Source organism: Pristiophorus japonicus, chromosome 5 (genome assembly GCF_044704955.1).
Source record: "Pristiophorus japonicus isolate sPriJap1 chromosome 5, sPriJap1.hap1, whole genome shotgun sequence".
Lineage (NCBI taxonomy): Eukaryota > Metazoa > Chordata > Chondrichthyes > Pristiophoridae > Pristiophorus > Pristiophorus japonicus.
The window spans coordinates 121,690,008-121,713,015 of record NC_091981.1 but is presented as its reverse complement, the minus strand read 5'-3'; the positions used below and the strand labels follow the sequence as shown (position 1 = coordinate 121,713,015).

The 23,008-nt window shown below is 44.0% G+C and overlaps 1 protein-coding gene and 1 pseudogene across 15 annotated transcripts in view; both read right to left on the bottom strand.

Annotated features, from left to right (window-relative positions):
* LOC139264436 (zinc finger protein 385D-like) overlaps positions 1-12,659 on the bottom strand; it is a 1,282,821-nt gene extending 1,270,162 nt beyond the window's left edge. For 6 of the 15 annotated variants that reach the window (XM_070880896.1, XM_070880908.1, XM_070880897.1 and 3 more), the window contains exon 1: positions 12,580-12,659. In XM_070880896.1, the coding sequence (XP_070736997.1) occupies positions 12,580-12,607 (28 nt within the window). In that variant the 5' untranslated portion in view covers positions 12,608-12,659. Of the gene's footprint in view, positions 1-1,270; positions 1,348-11,424; positions 11,495-11,550; positions 11,622-12,579 lie in introns of those variants that run through there. The other 9 variants (XM_070880898.1, XM_070880904.1, XM_070880903.1 and 6 more) reach the window with 6 other exon arrangements.
* Positions 11,055-11,293, bottom strand: LOC139264880 (U2 spliceosomal RNA; annotated as a pseudogene).
* Positions 12,660-23,008: the final 10,349 nt, after the last annotated feature.

Genomic DNA, 23,008 nt, shown 5'->3' with positions numbered 1-23,008 from the left:
GATGTCCCACATTAGGGACAGATGGGGGTTATTGCCCATGGATCATTTCACAAAGTGCTCGCGGCAGGAACATTAACATTCCATTAGTTATTCCAAATAATGTCCTCACAACTGATGGCACATTTTCAAGAAGATTCAGGGAAAAGTTCACTGGAAATATTTGAATTTTTACATTACAAGTAGTTTATTCTGGTTAATTTTAACACTTTTACACTTTACATTTGATTGCTTTTCCTTTATTTTTTCAAGATTAAAAACCTAAGGATCTGAAATTCTAGCTGGGCCAATGTAGAAACTCAGCGGGGAGCAGAAAATGGGGCAGGCCCCAGGTTTCACTCAGATTCCACTGTTTTTTAGTCCTGGCATTTTACGGTGAGAGAAACGAAGCAGATCTTCCATCTACTCCGCCCCATCAATGGGGTAGTCTGGGGAACTTCTCAGGCTACCCTGTGAATTCAACCCACTCTTCCCTCAAAGCCTCAATTAAACTCCAACCACCTGACAGATGATAGTTCAATTAAGGCATTTGGAAAGTCCTAGAAGCTCTGCAGACTAGGGTAATTGGTCCCAGATGGGATTGAATACCTTTATGGTACTAGAAAATGGTTCCCATTGGAGCAGATTAGTTATGCTGAAGAATATTTGGTCTGGGAAGGCCCCTGGGGGCCTTTAGCAGTGCGGCTGTGGACCACTCCTCCTTCAACAGCAGATCAGATTGAGTGTCATTGAAGTGCCTATGCAGACACTGGTGACCTGTCTCGGCCATGGAAAAGACCCCATCCCCACAATTTCGGACAGTGACTGCGGCCTTGTGCTTGGGTGCATGGGGGTTCCTTTGTACCACGCTTGCGCCAGAATTTCAGGCCCTAAGGCATTTGAGCTTTCAATAAACCAATCAGACCCAGTGTTCATAAAATACTGCTACCAGCTTCTCTTCCTCCCCTTCCTTCCTCTATAAAGCCCAGTTCCTAGCTTCTGCACCCCGAGAACTGCTGGGTACTCTTTCCCATTCAAAAATGCTGCTGGTGGTATTCTATCTCTCCCCTCTTCAAATGCCACTGGTTTCTTTACCTCTCACTCTTCTGCCCCAAAAGGTCTTGACATTTACCTTCTCTACTTCCCAAAAGCACTGCCCTTGCCCTTCCCTCACTCTCTACCTCCCAGACCGCTGCTCTCATCTTCCACCCTCGACGCCCAAAGGTGCTCGATCCACCTTTCCCCCAAATGCTGCCACTTCCCTTTCCCTTAACCACAAGTCTGAAGCTCCTACCTGCTTGTGTTCCTGTTGCAGTGTACACTGGGAGAGAAAATTCATGATCGTACAGGAATTCACACCAGCACCATTACCTGTAGCAGGAGCACAAACAGATAGGAAGGGCCTGGTCTGTACTGATTGTAATCAGAAAAAATAACATGTACAAAACCCCCAAACCTCTGACTATCCATGGGACAGTGTGTTCCACATTCTCAACCTTTTCACGTGAAGACATTTTTTTCCTGGATAAGCTTTTAATAGGCTTAGCTCAAAATCAAAGAATATGTATCCATGCTCTGGAGTACTCTACCAGATAAAGAGTCAATTCTCTTCATTATTTTGAGCACCTCAACCATATCACCCCTTAATCTCCTCAGCTGCAGAGAATATTTGCTTCTTTCCATTAGTTTTCAATTCCTTGCCATTCATCACTATCATCTCCCACTTCTAGCTCTCTCTGTCCCAAATGTATAAAATCTGTTTTTTGTCACTGTGATCTATCTCTCAGTCTTATCATCAGTCACAATCTCCCACCTGGCTCTTTCACTGATTAACCATGAGAGAGTTTCCTTTGAAATTTTCTCAACAATCCTACAACCTTTTAAAAATTGGTGGACAAGTCCCCCGGACCTGATGGCCTGCATCCTCGGGTCTGAAAAGATGTGGCTGCAGAGATAGTGGATGCATTGGTTCTAATCTACCCAAATTCCCTGAATTCTGGAGAGGTCCCAGCAGACTGGAAATTCGCAAATATAACACCCCTATTTAAGAAAGGAGGGAAACAGAAAGCAGGAAACTATAGACCAGTTAGCCGAACATCTGTCATTTGGAAAATGCTGGAGTCCATCATTAGCAGGACAATTAGAAAATCATAATGCAGTCAAGCAGAGTCAACATGGTTTTATGAAAGGGAAACCATGTTTGAAAAATTCGCTGAAGTTCTTTGAGGATGTAACGAGCAGAGTGAATAAAGGGGAACCAGTAGATGTTGTGTATTTGCATTTCCAGAAAGCATTCGATAAGGTGCCACATAAAAGGTTACTACTCAAGATAAGAGCTCATGGGGTTGGGGGTAATATATTAGTGTGGATAGAGGATTGGCTGATGAACAGAAAGTCGGGATAAATGGGTAATTTTCAGTTTGGCAAACTAACTAGTGGGATGTCACAGGAATCAGTGCTGGGGCCTCAACTATATATAATTTATATTAATGACTTGGATGAAGGGATTGAGTATAACATAGCCAAATTTGCTGATGATACAAAGATAGGTGGGAAAGCAAGTTGTGCGGAGGACACAAGGAATCTACAAAGGGATATAGATACACTCAGTGAGTGGGCAAAAATTTGGCAGTTGGACTATAATGTGGGAAAATGTGAGGTTATCCACTTTGGTAGGAAAAATAAAAAGGCAAATTATTATTTAAATGGGGAGCGATTACAAAATGCTGCAATACAGAGGGATCTGGGGGTTCTTGTACATAAGAACAGAAGAAATAGGAGCAGGAGTTGGCCATACGACCACTCGAGCCTGCTCTGCCATTTGATACGATCATGGCTGATCCGATTATGGACTCAGGTCCACTACCCTGCCTGCACCCCATAACCCCTTATCGTTTAAGAAACTGTCTATTTCTGTCCTAAATTTATTAAATGTCCCAGCTTCCACAGCTCTCTAAGGCAGTGAATTCCACAGACTTACAACGCTCTGAGAGAAGAAATGTCTCATCTCAGTTTTAAATGGACGGCCCCTGATTCAAAGATTATGCCCTCTAGTTCTAGTCTCCCTCATCAGTGGAAACATCCTCTCTGCATCCACCTTGTCAAGTCCCCTCATAAACTTATACGTTTCGATAAGATCACCTCTCATTCTTCTGAATTCCAATAAGTAGAGGCCCAACCTACTCAACCTTTCCTCATAAGTCAACCCCCTCATCTCCGGAATCAACCTAGTGAACCTTCTCCGAACTGCCTCCAAAGCAAGTATATCCTTTTTTAAATATGGAAACCAAAACTGCACGCAGTATTCCAGGTGTGACCTCACCAATACCCTGTATAACTGTAGCAAGACTTCCCTGCTTTTATACTCCATCCCCTTTGCAATAAAGGCCAAGATTCCATTGGCATTCCTGATCACTTGCTGTACCAGCATACTATCCTTTTGTGTTTCATACACAAGTACCCCCAGGTCCCACTGTACTGCAGCACTTTGCAATCTTTCTCCATTTAAATAATAACTTGCTCTTTGATATTTTTCTGCCAAAGTGCATGACCTCACACTTTCCAACATTATACTCCATCTGCCAAATTTTTGCCCACTCACTTAGCCTGTCTATATCCTTTTGCAGATTTTAAATGTCCTCATACATTGCTTTTCCTCCCATCTTTGTATCGTCAGCAAACTTGGCTACGTTACACTCAGTCCCTTCTTCCAAGTCGTTAATATAGATTGTAAATAGTTGAGGTGCCAGCACTGATCCCTGCAGCACCCCATTAGTTACTGATTAACAGAAAACAGAGAGTTGGCAATTAGCCAATCCTCTATCCATGCTAATATATTACCCCCAACCCTGTGAACTTTTATCTTGTGCAGTAATCTTTTATGTGGCACCTTGTCAAATGCCTTCTGGAAGTCCAAATACACCACATCCATTGGTTCCCTTTATCCAACCCGTTTGTTACATCCTCAAAGAATTCCAGCAAATTTGTCAAACATGACTTCCCCTTCATAAATCCATGCTGACTCTGCCTGACCGAATTTTGCTTTTCCAAATGTCCTGCTACTGCTTCTTTAATAATGGACTCCAACATCTTCCCAACCACAGATGTTAGGCTAACTGGTCTATAGTTCCCTGCTTTTTGTCTGCCTCCTTTTTTAAATAGGGGCGTTACATTTGCGGTTTTCCAATCTGCTGGGACCTCACAGAATCCAGGGAATTTTGGTAAATTATAACCAAAGCATCCTCAATCCCTGCTGCTACTTCTCTAAAGACCCTAGGATGCAAGCAATCAGGTCCAGAGGATTTATCTGCCTTTAGTCCCATTATCTTACTGAGTACCACCCTCTTAGTGATTGTGATTGTATTAATTCCCCCCCCCCACATAGCCCCTTGACTATCCACTGTTGGAATATTGTTAGTGTCCTCTACTGTAAAGACTGATACAAAATATTTGTTCAAGAGTTTCTGCAATGTTCCCTATTACTAATTCCCCGGTCTCATCCTCGAAGGGACCAACATTTACTTTCGACACTCTTTTCCTTTTTATATACCTATAGAAACTCTTGCATGAAACACAAAAAGTTAGCATGCAGGTAAAGCAAGTAATCAGGAAGGCAAATGAAATGTTGGCCTTTATTGCAAAGGGGATGGCGCATAAAAGTAGGGAAGTCCTGCTCCAACCATACAGGGCATTGGTAAGACCACATCTCGAGTACTGCGTACAGTTTTGGTCTCCTTATTTAAGGAAGGATATACTTGCATTGGAGGCTGTTCAGAGGAGGTTCACAAGGTTGATTCCTGAGATGAAGGGTTGTCACATGCAGAAAGGTTGAGCAGATTGGGCCTATACTCATTGGAGTTTAGAAGAATGAGAGGTGATCTTATTGAAACATGTAAGATTCTGAGGGGGCTTGACAGGGTAGATGTAGAGAGGATGTTTCCCCTTATGAGGGAATCTAGAACTAGGGGGCATAGTTTCAGAATAAGGGGTTGCCCATTTAAAACAGAAATGAGGAGGAATTTCTTCTCTCAGAGGATCGTCAATCTTTGCAATTCTCTACCCCAGAGAGCTGTGGAGGCTGGGTCGTTGAATATGTTTAAGGTGGAGAGAGACAGATTTTTGAATGATAAGGGATTATGGGGAGCGGGCGGGGAAGTGGAATTGAGGCCAGGATCCAATCAGCCATGATCTTATTGAATGGCGGAGCAGGCTCAAGGGATCAAATAGCCTACTCCTGCTTATGTTATGTTCTCCTTCAATTCTCCAAATAACGACACTCCTCCTATACAACACAGTTGGATTGGTTATTGGTGGGTTTTAGGCAGACTCAAATGATCTCCTTTGCATAGCTTCAGGTGCAGATCTTGACAGTTGGCAGGGCCGCAAAATTGATGGGAGTAGAAAATTGCATATAAATGAAATATAATGGTAAGGGGACAATTAAAGGGGAGTCCCAGTGTAGGGGATAATAATCTGAAAGCCTTTCACAAGGCTCAGAAAGTCTCTTGCTTCATTAGATGCCTTTACCGAGGTTGAAGGGGGAGGGGAATAAGAAGTGACAGGCAAAAATAAAGGGATAGGGAACATAAGGTGCCGGTAGGAGTGTGAAGGCACGTGACAGAGCAGCTGATCCCTGTTTGAAGACTGGTGATGTGGAGGTGGTGCTTCATGGCGAAGTTGTAAGAACGTTGGCTTTTTCAGTCATGCCATGGCACTGTTTCCATAGGCTAATAGTGCAGAAAAGTAAAAGCTTATGGGATCCAGGTGAAAGTTGGTAAGAGCAGTAAAAGCCCATGGGATCCAAGGGAAAGTGGCAAGTTGGAGCAAAATTGTCTCAGTGGCAGGAAGCAAAGGGTGATGATCGACAGGAGTTTTTGTGACTGGACGGCTGCTTCCAGTGGGGTTCCACAAGGCTCAGTACTTGGTCCCTTGCTTTTTGTGGTATATATCAATGATTTAGACTTCAATGTAGGGGGCATGATTAACAAGTTTGCAGATGATACAAAATTTGGCCTATGGTTGATAGTGAGGAAGAAAGCTATAAACTGGAGGAAGATATCAATGGACTGTTTTTTTTTACTCATTCATGAGATGTGGGCATCGCTGGCAAGACCAGCATTTATTGCCTATAACCAACTTACTTGAGCCGCCTTCTTGAACCACTGCAGTCCATGTGGTGAAGGTACTCCCACAGTGCTGTTAGGGAGAGAGTTCCAGGATTTTGACCCAGAGATGATGAAGGAACGGTGATATATTTCATAGTCAGGATGGTGTGTAACTTGGAGGGGAACTTGGATTTGATGGTGTTCCCATGCGTCTGCTGCCCATGTCCTTCTAGGTGGTGGAGGTTGTGGGTTTGGGAGGTGCTGTCGGAGGAGCCTTAGCGAGTTGCTGCAGTGCATCTTGTAGATGGTACACACTGCAGCCACGGTGCGCCAGTGGTGGATGGGGTGAATGTTTAAGGTGGTGGATGGGATGTCAATCAAGTGGGTTGTTTTGTTCTGGAATGGGGTTGAACTTCTTAAGTGTTGTTGGAGCTGCACTCACCCATGCAGACTATTCCATATCATTCCTGACTTGTGCCTTGTAGATGGTGGAAAGGCTTTGGGGAATCAAGAGGTGAGACACTCGCCACAGAATACCCAGCCTGCTCTTGTAGCCACAGTATTTATGTGCTTGGTCCAAGGACGTTTCTGGTCAATGGTGACCCCCAAGATGTTGATAGTGGGGGATTCGGCAATGGTAATGCCATTGAATGCAAAGGGGTGGTGGGTAGACTCTCTCTTGTTGGAGATGGTCATTGCCTGGCACTTGTGTGGCACGAAAGTTACTTGCTACGCATCAGCTCAAGCCTGAATGACATCCAGGTCTTGCAACATGCAGGCACGGACTGCATCATTATCTGATAAGTTGTGAATGGAACTGAACACTGTGCAATCATCAGTGAACATCCCCACTTCTGACCTTATGATGGAGGGAAGGTCATCGATGAAGCAGCTGAAGATGGTTGGCCTGGGACACAGCCCTGAGGAATTTATGCAGCAATGTCCTGGGGCAAGATTAGTGGCCTTCAACAACCACAGCCATCATGTGCTAGGTATGACTTCAGTCAGTGGAGGGTTTTCCCCACGATTCCCATTGACTTCAGATTTACTAGGGCTCCTTGATGCCACACTTGGTCAAATGCTGCCTTGATGTCAAGGGCAGTCACTCTCACCTCACCTCTGAAATTCAGCTCTTTTGTTCATGCTTGGACGATGGTTGTAATAAGGTCTGTAGCCAAGAGGTCCTGGCGGAACCCAAACTGAGTATTGGTGAAAAGGTTACTGGTGAGTAAGTGCAGCTTGATAGCACTATTGATGACACCTTCCATCACTTTGCTGATCATTGAGATTGTGGTGGTTGGAGAATAGTCATCACATCAGGAGGATAACATGTGAGGATACCAGCATCTTGTATCCTTTCAGCACAGTCTCCTCCAAGATTTGGTGAAGCTAGGAATAGAAGATGTGTCTCGTGTTTTGTACAGATTATTGGTTGGTGACTGATTGGGGCACGGGCGAGTTATCTATTGAGAAGTGTGTGAAGCTTGTGGTGCAGTTGGTAGGAGATGACTTTTGAAGATGCACTTACTGACCTTGACCAATGGTCTGAGGTCATGAAGCTTCTTTGGGCACTGGAGCCAGGTTTTGGGGGCAACATTGCTGGCAGGGACAGCCTTGGTGATTTGGTCCCACGTCATTCTTCCTGGCCCCTGTGTGTAGAGGACCTCTCTTGCAGTGTTGACCCCCTGCACAAAGCTAGAGTGCTGTGTAAAGTCCTTGGGTGCCCCTTCCCTGGTGTGTTAAGCCATGTGTTAGTGCTTTTCCCATTTAATTTTGCGTGAGAAAGGCAATTCATCTTTAAGAGCTGAAGACTCCCATTTGGGAATTCCTTTTAATATTAATTTTATTTTTAGAAGGCGGTTGAGCTGTAAGGGATGAAAACTGCCTATTTTTAATCTTTGCAAAAAATGTTATGAGGCAGTTTCCCTTTAAGCCATGAAAACGGCCTTGCACTGTAAGTTTGGTGCTGGTCTAATGTTAATTAGCACCCAGCACCAATATCCCGGTCCTGACAATGCCATTAATTTTGTCGGCCGTTAACTCCGGCCCACAGTGACACAGCAGGTTTTTAGCGCTCTCCAATCTTTAGCCCAAAGTGTTAAAATTCCGAATCTTGACCTGAGCCCACCTCTAACATGTCCAGATCCATTTTTAATGGCGGCGGGCAGCCAACCTGCTCCCAGGAGGCGGTCAACTATTTGAATGTTATAATGAGGCTGGAAGCCTCTGATTTAATCACCATTTTGAATTTAAATTGAGCTGGTCAGGTTTTGCAGGTCCAGGAAACCCGACAGCCAAAGTAAGGTGAGGACTGCTGGATCCAGGAGGTAATTGCCTTTACACTTACCCCCTGGATCCAGCGTTCCTACCTAACCTACCCCCGGTGATCAGAAACCACCCCTCCCGCCCCACACACACACCACGATGCCCCCAATCTCTCCCCCCAAGCCTCCGATTCCCACACGTGGTCTCCCTCCCACTCCTCCTAGCCCCCAAACTCTGTGCTCTTCCTGGCCCTCTAATGAAGCTTGATCCTCTTCTCCCGTCTTTTGCGCTCCAGCCCCTAGTCTGCTCCTCTGAGCCCCGGTTGTTGCCGACCCGCCCTGCTCCTCCGACCACCCCACTCGTCTTGAGTCCCCTGCTCCTCCGACCCCGCCGCCCGCTCCTCCGGCGCCCCGCCCCCCCACCCGCTGATCTTTGCCGACACACCTCCCTGCTTCTGGGTTTCCTGACTGCTTTGTAGCGCCCTCGCTCCAAACCCACCTCCTCTTTAAAATGCAGGCCCATGATTCTATGCTGCTTGCCTACAAGGGAATGGAGCCAAGTTTCAGGCAACAGCAGAGCATTGCTATCACTGGCTGTAGCCGAAAGTGCCGTTGCAACAGATGGCACAGATCGGCATCTGGCTCCCTGATGACCCAAACTTGGTGAAGACAGTTTCTCATCTCGTAGCTAGGTATGTGTGCCAGGGCGGGCAGATATCGGCAGGTGTGCCAACCAGGGTATGCTGGCTATTGATCGACCCTGACATGTCTTCTTTCATGCACTGCTGCTGAAAGCATGGCATACTGTGATTGAGGCACTTCTGAGGAAAAGTGAAATAAAGTTAATAATGATTGAAATATACTCATCTTTTCATCACATTTCATATAGCTACTGTGGCCTAGCAACACTGGATGTCCTTTTCACATCAGAGTGAATTGCATCTGGCTACAGGCGAGACATCCTTAGCCCCAAATTAATACCTAACTGATGTACCTGCTTGTTTGAGGTGGGCACTTCCTGTGACCTTGCTCCCCACTCCCAGGAAACGATTCAATGATGCAAAGTGGATAAAACCCATTTCCCAATTTACACCAATACAATGGGCAGCTGGTAGAGAAAATTTAGGCTGAAGACTCCTTGTACAGTCTCCTGCTTTAAACTATGGAACTCCTTAACTCCTGCAGTCTTTCCATCCTACAACTTTCAAGTCTTTGAGATCCAAGCTTTGTGTCAGTTAAACAATGCTTCCTGATTTACTCATCTCTTTTACTATTTTCAACCTTGTTGGTGTTCTACATGAGGAGCTTGGGTCCTCGCTTTGTTTCTTTAATAAAAATGAAATTAGCAAGCACAGCAGCTTTTACAGAAACTGATCTGTGATTTTCCAAAATGAGATGTCTTTGAAGCCGTGTCCCCATCAAACATTATCCCTGCCTCATATCTATGAAGAACAAGTTTAGCCTAAATATTCCACTTTTACTGTATTTTGTTAGCAATCTCTGAATTAGCAACTAGTCTGTTTTCAGGCAGCACTGATATTCATATTCAGTTCTAACTGTATAATTGCAGTGCACCAACCAAGAAGTCTTCCATGATAATTACCTATCGGGCAATGGCACTCAAAACACATCGTCATCATCATAGCCAGTCCCTCGGAATCGAGGAAGACTTGCTTCCACTCCTGAAACTCATTAGGTGGCTGTACAGTCCAATACGAGAGCCGCAGATTCTGTCACAGGTGGGACAGATAGTCGTTGAGGGAAAGGGTGGGTGGGACTGGTTTACCGCACGCACTTTCCGCTGTCTGCGCTTGATTTCTGCATGCTGTCGGCGTTGAGACTCGAGGTGCTCAGCACCGTCTCTGATGCACTTCCTCCACTTAGGGCGGTCTTGGGCCAGGGACTCCCAGGTGTCAGTGGGGATGTCGCACTTTTTTATCAGAGAGGCTTTGAGGGTGCCCTACTAGCGTTTCCGCTGCCCGCCTTTGGCTCGTTTGCCATGAGGGAGCTCTGAGTAGAGCACTGGCTTTGGGAGTCTCGTGTCTGCCATTGACAAATACCAAACAAGGGTGTCACATTTACATCCCAGTAACTATGCAAGTACATTCAGTCAACTAACCATCTCCTCACACAATCATTGTATAGGAAATAAAGCTACGTCTCCGACTAGTGACAGTGAAAAGTGTGCAGTGTGCCAGTGTGCTTGGAAGTAAAAGTATGCTGTCCTCCCTAATTCCTCAATCATATAACTTGTAGCTGTGTCCGTTTATATTAATTGTGACAAATTTGTCCAAGTGGGAATGCTGACATTGCATCTGATGCCACTGGTAATCAACAATTAAACAGGACACTGTAATGCATGTAACAAAAAATAGTAAATAAAAAGAATAAGGCTAACTGTAGCACTGAATCATTAACTCCTTACATTACTTTACCAAGAGAAGATCAGAACTTGATTTCTTGTCCAACCCCAACCCAGCCACTTCTGGTTTAAACAGAGGCAGGGCGGGCGACCAATCCGCTCTCAGGAAGCAGGTCAGTCACTAAAATATTTTGAAGAGACTATGCATGCCTCCACTTTAAGTAAAGTTTTATTTTTTTTTAATTCGTAGCCAATCGTTCCAATTCTTTGTCAAATCACAAACGCCAGAGGTCACCTTGCACACATCAAGGATCACTCTGCACCAATGCTCTTAGCCAAAAGGCCTAGAGCCACTGCACCGTTCCTGGAAGTACTGCAATACCAGGTTCGTGCCATGGAGGTGGATGGGTCAGGCCCCCCACACACCTCCGTGGAGGTGGATGGGTCAAGCCACCCCACCCACCTCCTATTTCCAAAAAAGCAAGCATATACCTTCCTGATCCAGGGAGAACCACCTTGGGGTTATGGTGGTTACTCCCCTGTCAGGTCAGTTACGCATGATCTTAGCCAAAAGGCCGAGAAGAAAGTTTTATTTTTAACAAGGAAACCTGGCAGCTGAAGTGGCGGGACGAGCGAGTCGGGCTGGCTCCATCAGGTAAGTGACTTTACAGCACTGCTTGTGGGTCAGGAGGAGCAGGATTCCCGCACCCCGACTCACCAGGCAAACCTCCGATCGGACCCACACAATCGGCTGAATCCTCTCGATGTTACTCCCGCCATCGGCCGACTCCGCTCACCTCCCGCAACTGATGTCCGAACCCCCCAACCGCCATGTTGGACTTACCTCCGATCCACCCACTGGCTGGCTGGCTGTCGGGCGGGAAAGCTGTCGGAAAAACTTAAACAGGTCCTGCCGTAAAATTCGGGAGGATCTGCAGAAACCCGTACTTCCGCATATACCTTCGAGCAGATCATCTGCTTTACCCTGTCAGCTATAAAAAGCCGTGCAGGACGTGCAACAAAACAAACAATAGAACAGGACGTGTCCTTCATTACAGGATTGCATACCCCAGGGAAGAAAGAAACTTCTAAAGTGTTTCAGACAATCCCTAAAATATATATAAAAGTAATAGTAATAAGAAAGAAATTCTGACCATGTATTAACTTAGTATGTAGAGACCACTACAATTTGCTGGATTATAGATAATATGTCTGTTTTCATTTGCACTTACAAGCATCTTGGTTAACACATATAACAACTTTCAGAATATCATTCAATTACTGTAAAAATAAACAACAATACTTTGATTTGTCTCCAGTTGACTGTCAATGAATCCACTGGTCTGCATGTAGATTCAGTCTCATTTTATTCTGAATCTTCGTATGCAATATGTTTAAAATCTTGTAATGACTCACCAGTCAGTTGCTTACAAATCTCTGTTCTAGCATAACAAGATTCAGTTATTTACAAGCACTGTGATATCCCCATTCACAGAATGGACTGAAATCCCTTCCTATTAATTTCTATATGTTCAGGTTAAGTGCAATTTAACTATCAGTCTGACAGAATGCCGCTGAAGACTGTTGAGATACACATAATCCACTGTTTACCTCCTGCACCTCATAATACATATTTTCTGTATTAAGTTAGCAATCTGCATTCAATCCTTGGATCTCTCTTTATAAATATTAATATTACTAAAATGATTAATAGCATTTTGTATCTTCTCTACTTCAAAACAATGATCATGGAATTACAGCTATCCATTTAAGCACTGTGTGGAAAGCTATCAAGTTCTGACTGATGCACGCAGCATACTGTGATTTTTCAATTATTTAACAAAGGAATTGTAACAGCATCTATACCTCTCACCTCTGCTTAGGAGTCCATTCCACATCATTGTTCCTCAAAGTATTGACTTTTACTTCAGAGAAATCAGTTTTCACTTTCTGTCAGTCTCTCGACAAACAATAATTTTTTTCAAATAAATATTCGTTACAGTAGGAGATCTACCGAATTAAATGAGCTGAGGAAAAGTGACAATCTAGCATTTTCAACAAATCCTGCCATGGTGAATTACCCTCAGAAAAATCCTTCATCGCTTGCAGTCATCCAGGCCCTTGAAGCAATTATTATACATGGAAAACTGGATTCCCGCGCACAGATGGCAAATAGTCATTTCATACTAACAACTGACAAAGTGACATGCAGAGCTGTGCCTGGTGCTGCTAAATGTGCAGGCTTCTGGAAACAAGCTACAAAATAATTGCAGCATTGCCACCATTTTCCTCACTTCATGGCAAAGTTGTTTTGTTTTGAAGTGTTTCTGAAGTAACCTTGTATCAATTAATTATCATCTATAGGAAACCAAATTAGGCTTTGCCTTAGGGTGCTTTGTTTACATCATTTGCTGTCAATTAAAAAAGAATAAACAGTATTGTTCATGTCAGTTTCTTGCCCGATATCTTAATTTTCAATTCCCAGCTTTAATTTCATTAGCAAAAGAACTAATTAAAATACATCTTGCTCATTATTGTGCTGGAAGCTGCCGACCTCAGTTTTGAAAATCAGAATTTGAAAAAAACACAAACATAAAAATTATCTAACATGATGAAAAGTTTGCATTCATTTTGTACCATGTTAAAGCATGTGAACAGATACAGTGGATTAAAAAGAAAATTTAAGGGGAGGCTCAGATCTCTCAGTTGAAGAGTCTTCATAAGTATTACTGAAAACTGCAAAATTGCAATTAAGGAGGATATTGTAGATCCAGGATAGATAAAGTGAATCCTAATTTGGAAGGTGAAAACAACTGGCATTTCTTATTAATATTTAATGAGACCATAATTCTCTTCATGTCCATGAAAAGTAGTCCTTATGATCCCCAAGTTCATCAGTACATGATACTATTGTGTGTGCACATAGAATATCTATGTTGTATCAAATCTTGCCAAGAACGGACTATTCTGTTCTAACTGCCTTGACACTGCTTGTTGCGATACTCTTAATACAAGCCACAACCAACATATCATACAGATAATGCACTTAATGTCAACACAATGTGTCATTAATGTACATCAATGCCAACTCACTGTAGAGTTAATGTCCATTAATGCCAACACGCTAAATAGAAAGGTCTCAAGTGCCATGACCACAGTAGTGTGAAATGCAATTGGAGCTATAATTCCTTAAAACGAAAGAATCAAAGTAGAAACCATGTCTGACCTCTACTCAAGGGAGTGGCCCATGTCATGCCCAATCAAGGCACTGAATGTCATTTCAGACAAATAGTTCTAACTTTCTGTCTACCCCTTTGTGAAGGATCTTGTCTTTAAAAAAAAACTCCTTAATAGTGAGAGACCCATAAATGAAATAGCTGAGTAAAGCATTCTCAGCACATCAAAGAAGTTGCAAAACTGCTTCATTGAGTTGTGAAATATTAACACATGGGTAGGGACTCTCATCTTTTTTCAAAATATTGTATAATGAAAACTCTGCTAGAACAGTGAAACGAATCACAATATTTCTTTCTTTATGTCTTGTTCATAATCTTATTCCCAGTCTGTTCAGCTTCCCTGAGCCATACAGCTCCTGCTAGCTGCTCCTAGGTCTCAACTAATGTTTTCTGTGAAGAGGAACAGATGCATGAAATTAGAACAGGGTAATCCTGCCTTAAATCTCCCCTCTCTTGTGAGATGTTCAACTCAGTTGCATGTGGGTTCAAGCCTGCATCCTGCACTTCTATGAAGCTATGGATTGATGATACAGTGCCCCTACAAATGTTTTTTAAATCAGCATTTTGTATTGATAATGGTACATTTTATTCTTGTAAAATAGTTTAATTTTAAATAATAAAATACTACAATCAGCCATTAAGAATGTATGTACATTAATGATAATTGGAGTAGCAGGTGACAAGTTAAGTGCCCACCTATAGCTGGCCCTCTTTCCTTGACAAGTGAGTGGTTGATTACACATCCAGAATACATCTGAGAATCAGGCTGAATATCGAAAGTTCAGAGGAGAAGTGAAAAAGAAAATAAAAGGGGCAAAGAGACGGTATGAAACTTGAATGGCAGCTAACATAAAAGGTAATCCAAAAGTCTTCTATAGGCATATAAATAGTAAACGGGTAGTAAGAGGAGGGTGGGGTCGATTAGGGACCAAAAAGGAGACCTATGCATGGAGACAGAAGGTATGTCTGAGGTACTAAATGAGTACTTTGCATCTGTCTTCACCAAGGAAGAAGATGCTGCCATAGACATAGTATAGGAGGAGGGAGAGGAGATACTGGATGGGATAAGAATTGATAAAGACGAGGCAGTAGAAAGCCTGGCTGTACTTAAAGTAGATAAGTTACCAGAATGAGATACATTCTAGGACGCTGAGGGAAGTGAAGGAAGAAATCGCGGAGGTACTGACCATAATCTTCCAATCCTCCTTAGAAGCGGGGATGGTGCCAGAAGACTGGAGAATTGCAAATGTTACACCCTTGTTTAAAAAAGGGTGTGGCATAAACCCAGCAACTATAGATGAGTCAGTTTAACATGGGTAGTGGGGAAGCTTTTAGAAACAATAATCAGGACAAAATTAACAGTCACTTGGACAAGTGTGGATTAATTAAGGAAAACCAGCACAGATTTGTTAAAGGCAAATTGTGTTTAACCAACTTGATTGAGTTTTTAGATGAGGTAACAGAGAGGATTGATGAGGGCAATGCAGTTGACATGGTGTACATGGATTTCCAAAAGGCATTTGACAAAGTGCCACATAATAGGCTTGCCAGCAAAGTTGAAGCCCATGGAATAAAAGGGACAGTGGCAGAATGGATAAGAAATTGGCTAAGTGACAGGAAACTGAGTAGCGGTGAACGGTTGTTTTATCGTACTGGAGGAAGTTATACAGTGGTGTTCCCTATGGGCCGTACTAGGACCATTGCTTTTCTTGATATATATTAATGAAATGGATGTAGGTGTACAGGACACAATTTCAAAATTTGTAGATGACACAAAACTTGGAAGTAAAGTGGACAGTGAGGAGCATAATGATAGACTTCAAGAGGATATAGACAGGCTGGTGGAATGGGCAGACACGTGGCAGATGAAATTTAACACAGAAAAGTGCAAAGCATTACGTTTTGGTAGAAAGAATGAGGAGAGGAAATATAAATTAAAGGGTACAATCCTAAAAGGGGTGCATGAACAGAGAGTCCTAGGGGTATATGTGCACAAATTATTGAAGGTGGCAGACCAGGTTGAGAAAACGGTTAAAAAAGCTTACAAGATCCTGGGCTTCATGAATAGAGGTATAAAGTACAAAAGCGAGGAAATTATGATGAACCTGTATAAAACACTGGTTCGGCTTCAACTAGAGTATTGTGTCCAATTCTGGGCACTGCACTTTGGGAAGGATGTGAAGGCCTTGGAGAGGGTGCAGAAAAGATTTATGAGAATGATTCCAAGGATGAGGGACTTCAATTACCTGGATAGACTGGTGAAGCTGGGGTTGTTCTCCTTAGAGCAGAGAAAGTTGATTGGAGATTTGATAGAGGTGTTCAAGATCATGAAGGGTCTGGACAGAGTAGATTGAGAGAAACTGTTCTCATTGGCGGAAGTGTTGAGAACCAGAGAACACAGATTTAAGGTGATTGGCAAAAGAACCAAAGGTGACATAAGAGTAGTTAGGATCTGGAATGCACTGTCTGAAAGGGTGGTGGAGGCAGACCCAATCACTGCTTTCGAAAGGGAGTTGGATAAGTAACTGAAATAAATAAATGTGCAGGGCTATGAGGAAAGTGCGGGGGACTGGGACTAGCTGACGTGCTCTTGCAGAGAGCCAGCATGAGCTCGATGGGCCAAATGGCCTTCTTCCGTGCTGTAACCATTCTATGATTCTATGATTCTATGATAGATCAATTATCTCATCTGCAACCTCTCCAAGGCCTTCACATCCTTCCTAAAGTACGGTGCCCAGAATTGGACACAATACTCCACTTGAGGCCGAACCAGTATTTTATACAGGTTCATCATAATTTCCTCGCTTTTGTACTCCAAACTCTATTCATGAAGCCCAGGATCCCATAAGCTTTTTTAATCGCTTTCTCCACCTGATCTGCAGGGAGCTGGGACCTAATAGGTAGGTAGAAATTCACTACAGAATGAATTTTAAATATTTTTGAAATATGGAAACAGCACTGTTCAGGGGAATGAGGGTCAAACATAGACTTAAAAAGGAGTAATTTCGCTTAATTAGAATTTCAATAAAAAATTATCAAATGTTCTAAATTACTTTCAAGACCAATATCACCAAGGAAATGTGCAAGGATCAATCTGAAATCACAGATAATGGGATTCTTAAATAAATCTACTCCGTGTACTCAGTCACAGATCCAATTTTCAGGAGTCCTATATTGGATTCAAGGGATCAAAGAGGCAAAAGATCTGGTGCAGTAAAAATGTAATGAAACTTTAGCATGCTTTGAAGGTAGGAAAATATTTAATATGTACAGTGGCAGAACATCAAAACAAAACAACTTTATTTTCTGTACATCTATATCAATTTATATATATATATATATATATATATATTTAATTAGTTCATGGGATGTGGGCATCTTGAGTTACATATAGGCCAGACAGGGTAAGGACAGCAGATTTCCTTCCCTGAAGGACATTTGTGAGCCAATTGGGTTTTTATGACAATCTGGTAGTTTCATGGTCACCATTAGGTATGACTCAAGCCAGTGGAGAGATTTACCCCTGATTCCCATTGACTTCAATTTTACTAGGGATCCTTGATGCCACACTTGGTCAAGAAACAATTAGGAAGGCAAGGAGGAACTATGAAATTAAATTATCAAGGAACACAAAACAAAATAGTAAAATCTTGTACAGGCACATCAATATAAAAGGAAGGTTGGGATGGGAATAGTGGCATTAGTGGATATACAGGATAATACCACAGGTAATGATAGAGAGGTGGCAGAAATATTAAATAATTATTTTGTTTTAGTATTTACCAGGGAGATAGAACAGGTGGACAGGACATTGGATGATGAGATTAGTAATGAGATAAGTATATTTAAAATAAAAAGAGGGAATATTTAAATAAACAACTCAACCTCAAAGAGGATAAAACCCCTGGTCCGGATGGATTGCATCCATGCATTTTTAAAGGGAAGAGATAGCAGAGGCATTATTACACATATTTAATACTTCGATAGAAAAAGGCGTAGTGCCAGAGGACTGGCGGAATGCTATACTTAAGAAGGCGGATAGAACATGTCCAGGAAATTATAGATCAATCAACTTAACATCGGTGGTAGGAAAAATGATGGAATCCTACTAAAGGAGAAAATAGAAGAACATCTGGGGGACGATTTTCAGCATCTCATCGCCCGCTGCCGCTGACTGCCGCCGACATTCCTCCTGAAGATCCGCCCAGTGCAACTTTCGGGGTGGCCTGGAACGGGCGGGAGGGGAGAGCCGCTGGGAACCACCCGTTGATGTCAGCGGATGGCCGAATGGTGCAACTGAGCTCCCACCCACCGAGCTCCCAGATTCCTGTGAGCGGGAGTCAGCGGGACTCGGTGGCAGAATGGGGGTGGACCGTTGGCTGGTCTGTCCCCGACGGTAAGTATGAAGAACCTGAGAAAAAGCTAAGTGAACATTTTAATACTTTTTTTCAACAGTGACTTACCTGGATGGGGTTCCCTGAAGGTCTTGGGATATTTTTTTTATTTTTTGCTGTTTTTTTTTCAGGTCTTCGACTCTCCGTGGGCCCGACTCCATCCTCGGCAGCACTTGGGCGGCAAGAGGCTCTGTCGCCGAGAATGCGACCTCCCGCCCGCTGCCGCCCAGATTGGCGGCGTGCGTTTTCCATTTGCCGTCCGCCAACCTTCGAGGGAACTTCTTCATGAATATCCCGCCCAAAGTACCGTCCGGTACCTCGGCGGCCATCGGCGGCACTTTGGGCAGGCGGAGGCCTTGCTGAAAATTGGCCCCCTAGAAACCAAAAATATAATAACGAATAGTCAGCATAGATCAAAAAGAAAAGTCTTACTTGACCAACCTCAATGAATTTTTTGAAGAGGTAACAGAGAGAGTAGACAATGTTAATGCAGTAGTTGTAATTTATCTAGGCTTGCAAAAGGCTTTTGATAAGGTACCCCAAAATAGACTGATGAACAGGATCAGAGAATGCGGAGTCAGGGGACAAGTAGCAGAATGGATAGCTAGCTGGCTTCAAGACAGAAAGCTGAGAGTAGGGGTAAAAGGTCAGTGGCAGAAGGTGGGTAGCGGTGTTCCACAAGGATCAGTGCTGGGACCATCATTATTCACAATTTATATTCATGATTTAAATTTTGGAATCAAAACCACAATTTCTAAATTTGCTGATGACACCAAATCGGGACGATAGTTAATATTGAGGAAGACTGCAACAAATTACAGGAGGACATTAATAAACTTTCAGAATGGACATATAATTGGCAAATGAAGTTCAACACAAATAAATGTGAAGTATTATATTTTGGTAAGGAAGAATAGGGGGTACACATTACTTGGAGGGTCCGAGTCCAGGTGGGGTAGTGGAACAGAGGGATCTCGGCGTACAAATACACAAATCACTAAAAGCTGCGACACAGGTTAGCAAGGCCCAAAAAAAGCAAACCAAGCACTAGGGTTTATTTCTAGAGGTATAGAATTGGAAAGTAGGAAAGTTATGTTAAACCTGTATCAAACCTTGGTTTGACCACACTTAGAGTACTGCATACAGTTCTGGTCACCATAATAGAGGTCTTTAAAATTATGAACGGTTTTGACAGAGTGGATACAGAGAAAATGTTTCCACTTGTGGGAAAGTGCATAGCTGGAGGCCATCAATATAAGATAGACACCAAGAAATCCAATAGAGAATTCAGCAGAAACGTATTTGCCCAAAGAGTGGTGAGAATGTGATACTCGCGACCACAAGTTGAAGCGAACATTATCGATACATTTAAGGGGAGGCTAGGCAAGCATATGAGTGAGAGGGGAATAGTGGGTTATAATGATAGATTTAGATGAGAAAATATGAGAAGAGGCTGGAGTGAAGCATAAACGCCGGCATGGACTGGTTGGGTCGAATGGCCTGTTTCTGTGTTGTATATCCTATGGGCTCGACTTTACACTTAGATCGTTAGGGCCCAAAAAATGGGTGAGGTTCCAGCCTTAGCGATTTTTCAGCTCTCAGGATCGCTGGAAGATCGCCCATTTTTCAAATTGCAACTTTTGGCATTTTTTTTCCGACGATAGCAAAGCAATAGCTCAGCGATGTGGATTGGGCCTTAGCAATGCGAAATGGACCCCAGCAATGTGGAACGCAAGGCATCCCTAGCAACGGCCTTTCTGCGCATGCGTTTTTTTTTGCAAAGAAGGTTTCCCATGATTCGGGAGGTCAGGGGTCATCCAGGCATGCGTACAAGGCAAAGAGAGGGGAGATTGGAGAGAGATACGGAGAGAGACATACAGAGAGAGTGACAGAGAGACAGAGACAAAAATAATAATAATAAATCCAGGGAAATATGTCCAACCTGGAAGAGTCGGCGGAGAGTGGCCAGGATGTGAAGGGGAGGAGGAGGGCAAAATCATTCTCTGACGAAGCAAACGAGGCCCTCGTCCAGGAGGTGCAATTGAGGTGGGGCCAATTAACCCAGGGTGGGCGTGGGAAACCACCACCCCGGACATATCGAAAAATTTGGGGTGCGATCGCCGATGTGGTGTCCTTAGTGTCCCACGAGCCGAGGGGATTGGACCAGTGCCGCAAGAGGTGGAACAGCTCGGTTGCTTCGGCAAGAGTAAGTATTAAATAGATTTTAAATTGTAATGATCCACTGAATATATAAATCTGCTGGATTGAAATTAAGCTGGGTATTCTTGCGTAGATTCCCTGCTAAGATTTGGACAGGGTTCTGAACTTGCACCCTTTAAGTCTAATTTTGGCACTGTCTCCATTTGGGTTACTTTGGTGGATGGGGCACTACTGAGCACTGAGGGGTCCAGTCACCTTTACCCACATTGTGTCAATCTCTCGGGTTGCTGTCACTTACACAGTGGCCCAGCCTGGACTGGGGGAGACCTGCCCTGGCTCACTGTCTGCCCTGGGACACTTGGGACATTAGCTCCTGTCATTGTTGGGCTCACCAGCTGTCCTATCCCACCTCCCCCCCCCCCCCCCCGCCACCCCACCCGGAGGGCCCTTCATAAGAACATAAGAACATAAGAATTAGGAACAGGAGTAGGCCATCTAGCCCCTCGAGCCTGCTCCGTCATTCAATAAGATCATGGCTGTTCTGGTCGTGGACTCAGCTCCACTTACCCGCCCTCTCCCCGTAACCCTTAATTCCCTTATTGCTTAAAAATCTAACTATCTTTGACTTGAAAACATTCAATGAGCCAGCCTCAACTGCTTCCTTGGGCAGAGAATTCCACAGATTCACAACCCTCTGGGAGAAGAAATTCTTTCTCAACTCAGTTTTAAATTGGCTCCTCCGTATTTTGAGGCTGTGCCCCCTAGTTCTAGTCTCCCCCACCAATGGAAACAACCTCTCTGCCTCTATCTTGTCCATCCGCTTCATGATTTTAAATGTTTCTATAAGATCACCCCTCATCCTTCGGAACTCCAAGGAGTAAAGACCCAGTCTACTTAATCTATCATCATAAGTTAACCCCCTCATTTCTCGAATCAGCCTAGTGAATCGTCTCTGTACCCCTTCCAAAGCTAGTATATCCTTCCTTAAGTAAGGTGACCAAAACTGCACGCAGTACTCCAGGTGCGGCCCCACTAATACCTTATACAGTTGCAGCAACACCTCCCTGCTTTTGTACTCCATCCCTTTCGCAATGAAGGCCAACATTCCATTTGCCTTCCTGATTACCTGCTGCACCTGCAAACTAACCTTTTGGGATTCATGCACAAGGACCCCCAGGTCCCTCTGCACCACAGCATGCCGCAATCTCTCCCCACCCAAACAACACTCCCCTTCACTGTTTTCTTTCCCAAGGTGGATGACCTCACACACTCCAATATTGCATTCCATCTGCCAAACCCTAGCCCATCCGCTCAACCCATCCAAATCTCCTTGTAGCCTCTCTGAGTCCTCCACACAGCCCGCCCTCCCACCAATCTCAGCGTCATCTGCAAACTTTGCCCCACCGCACTCTGTCCCCTCCTCCAGGCCATCCACGCACATTGCAAACAGTTGTGGTCCCAGCACCGATCCCTGCGGCACACCACCAACCACCGACCCCCAACCGGAAAAGGACCCATCTATCTCATAGAAATTGTAGTCGAGTAGTCGAGATGTTTGTGTCAAACATTACATCCTAAACACGATCTTTGTTATAATCATGCATCAATTGTGGATACAAATCCTATTAGCATATAATGTTGGAAACTGTTGTCTTTCCATGATAGTACCTAATCAATTAGCTTATGCCATGCTTTTGTCACGTTTGCAGAGGAAAATATCTAAGAATCGGGCTGAACACAGGTGCACAGGAGGAGGCCCTGTCCAGCTGACTATCCTAACGGATCTCGAGGAACGTGCAGCAGCACTTATGGGCACTCACAGCCGTTCGGACCCCACCCGTGCTGGTGCAGATCCCTCCCTTGTGTCACGTGAGTAATGTGTAAAGCAGTGGTAATTCAAAATAATGTAATGCCATTTCATTATAATATATGAATGATGTCATGTTATGCATGCAGCTTCTGTACTACTCTCAGGTTAACAACATAAGAACATAGGAAATAGGAACAGGAGTAGGCCATCTGGCTCCTCAAGCCTGCTCCACCATCATAAGATCATGGCTGAATTCCACATTGATGTACTATCATATGAAGTAATAATGTGTAACGTCTCTCGGTTCCCAATTATTGCGTACTGTTGCTCCTCCTACGTATGCCAGCGCAGCGCAAGAATGTGTACCCTTCTGTTCTAATCAGCTCAATAAGCTAAACAGTGTTTTGCAGGTCCAACTCCGTAGGCGCAAAGGGAGGCCGCACCTGTCCCTGTCCCCTTACAGGTGATTATCACCACGGGTGGTGAGGAGGAGACCACAGAGCCAGAGGAGGAGATGGAGATGGAAACCGAGGAGGATGATCCTTGCATCGCATCATCTGTTGTACCTGAGGCCACATCGTCGGCTTCGACTTCGACGGAAGAAGTAGCAGGCCCAAGCGGCTTGCAGCAAGCGACCCAATGTGTCCAACAGTGCCCACGCCGACCCCATGGAGGTTGAGTTAGCGAGATCGGCACACGCTG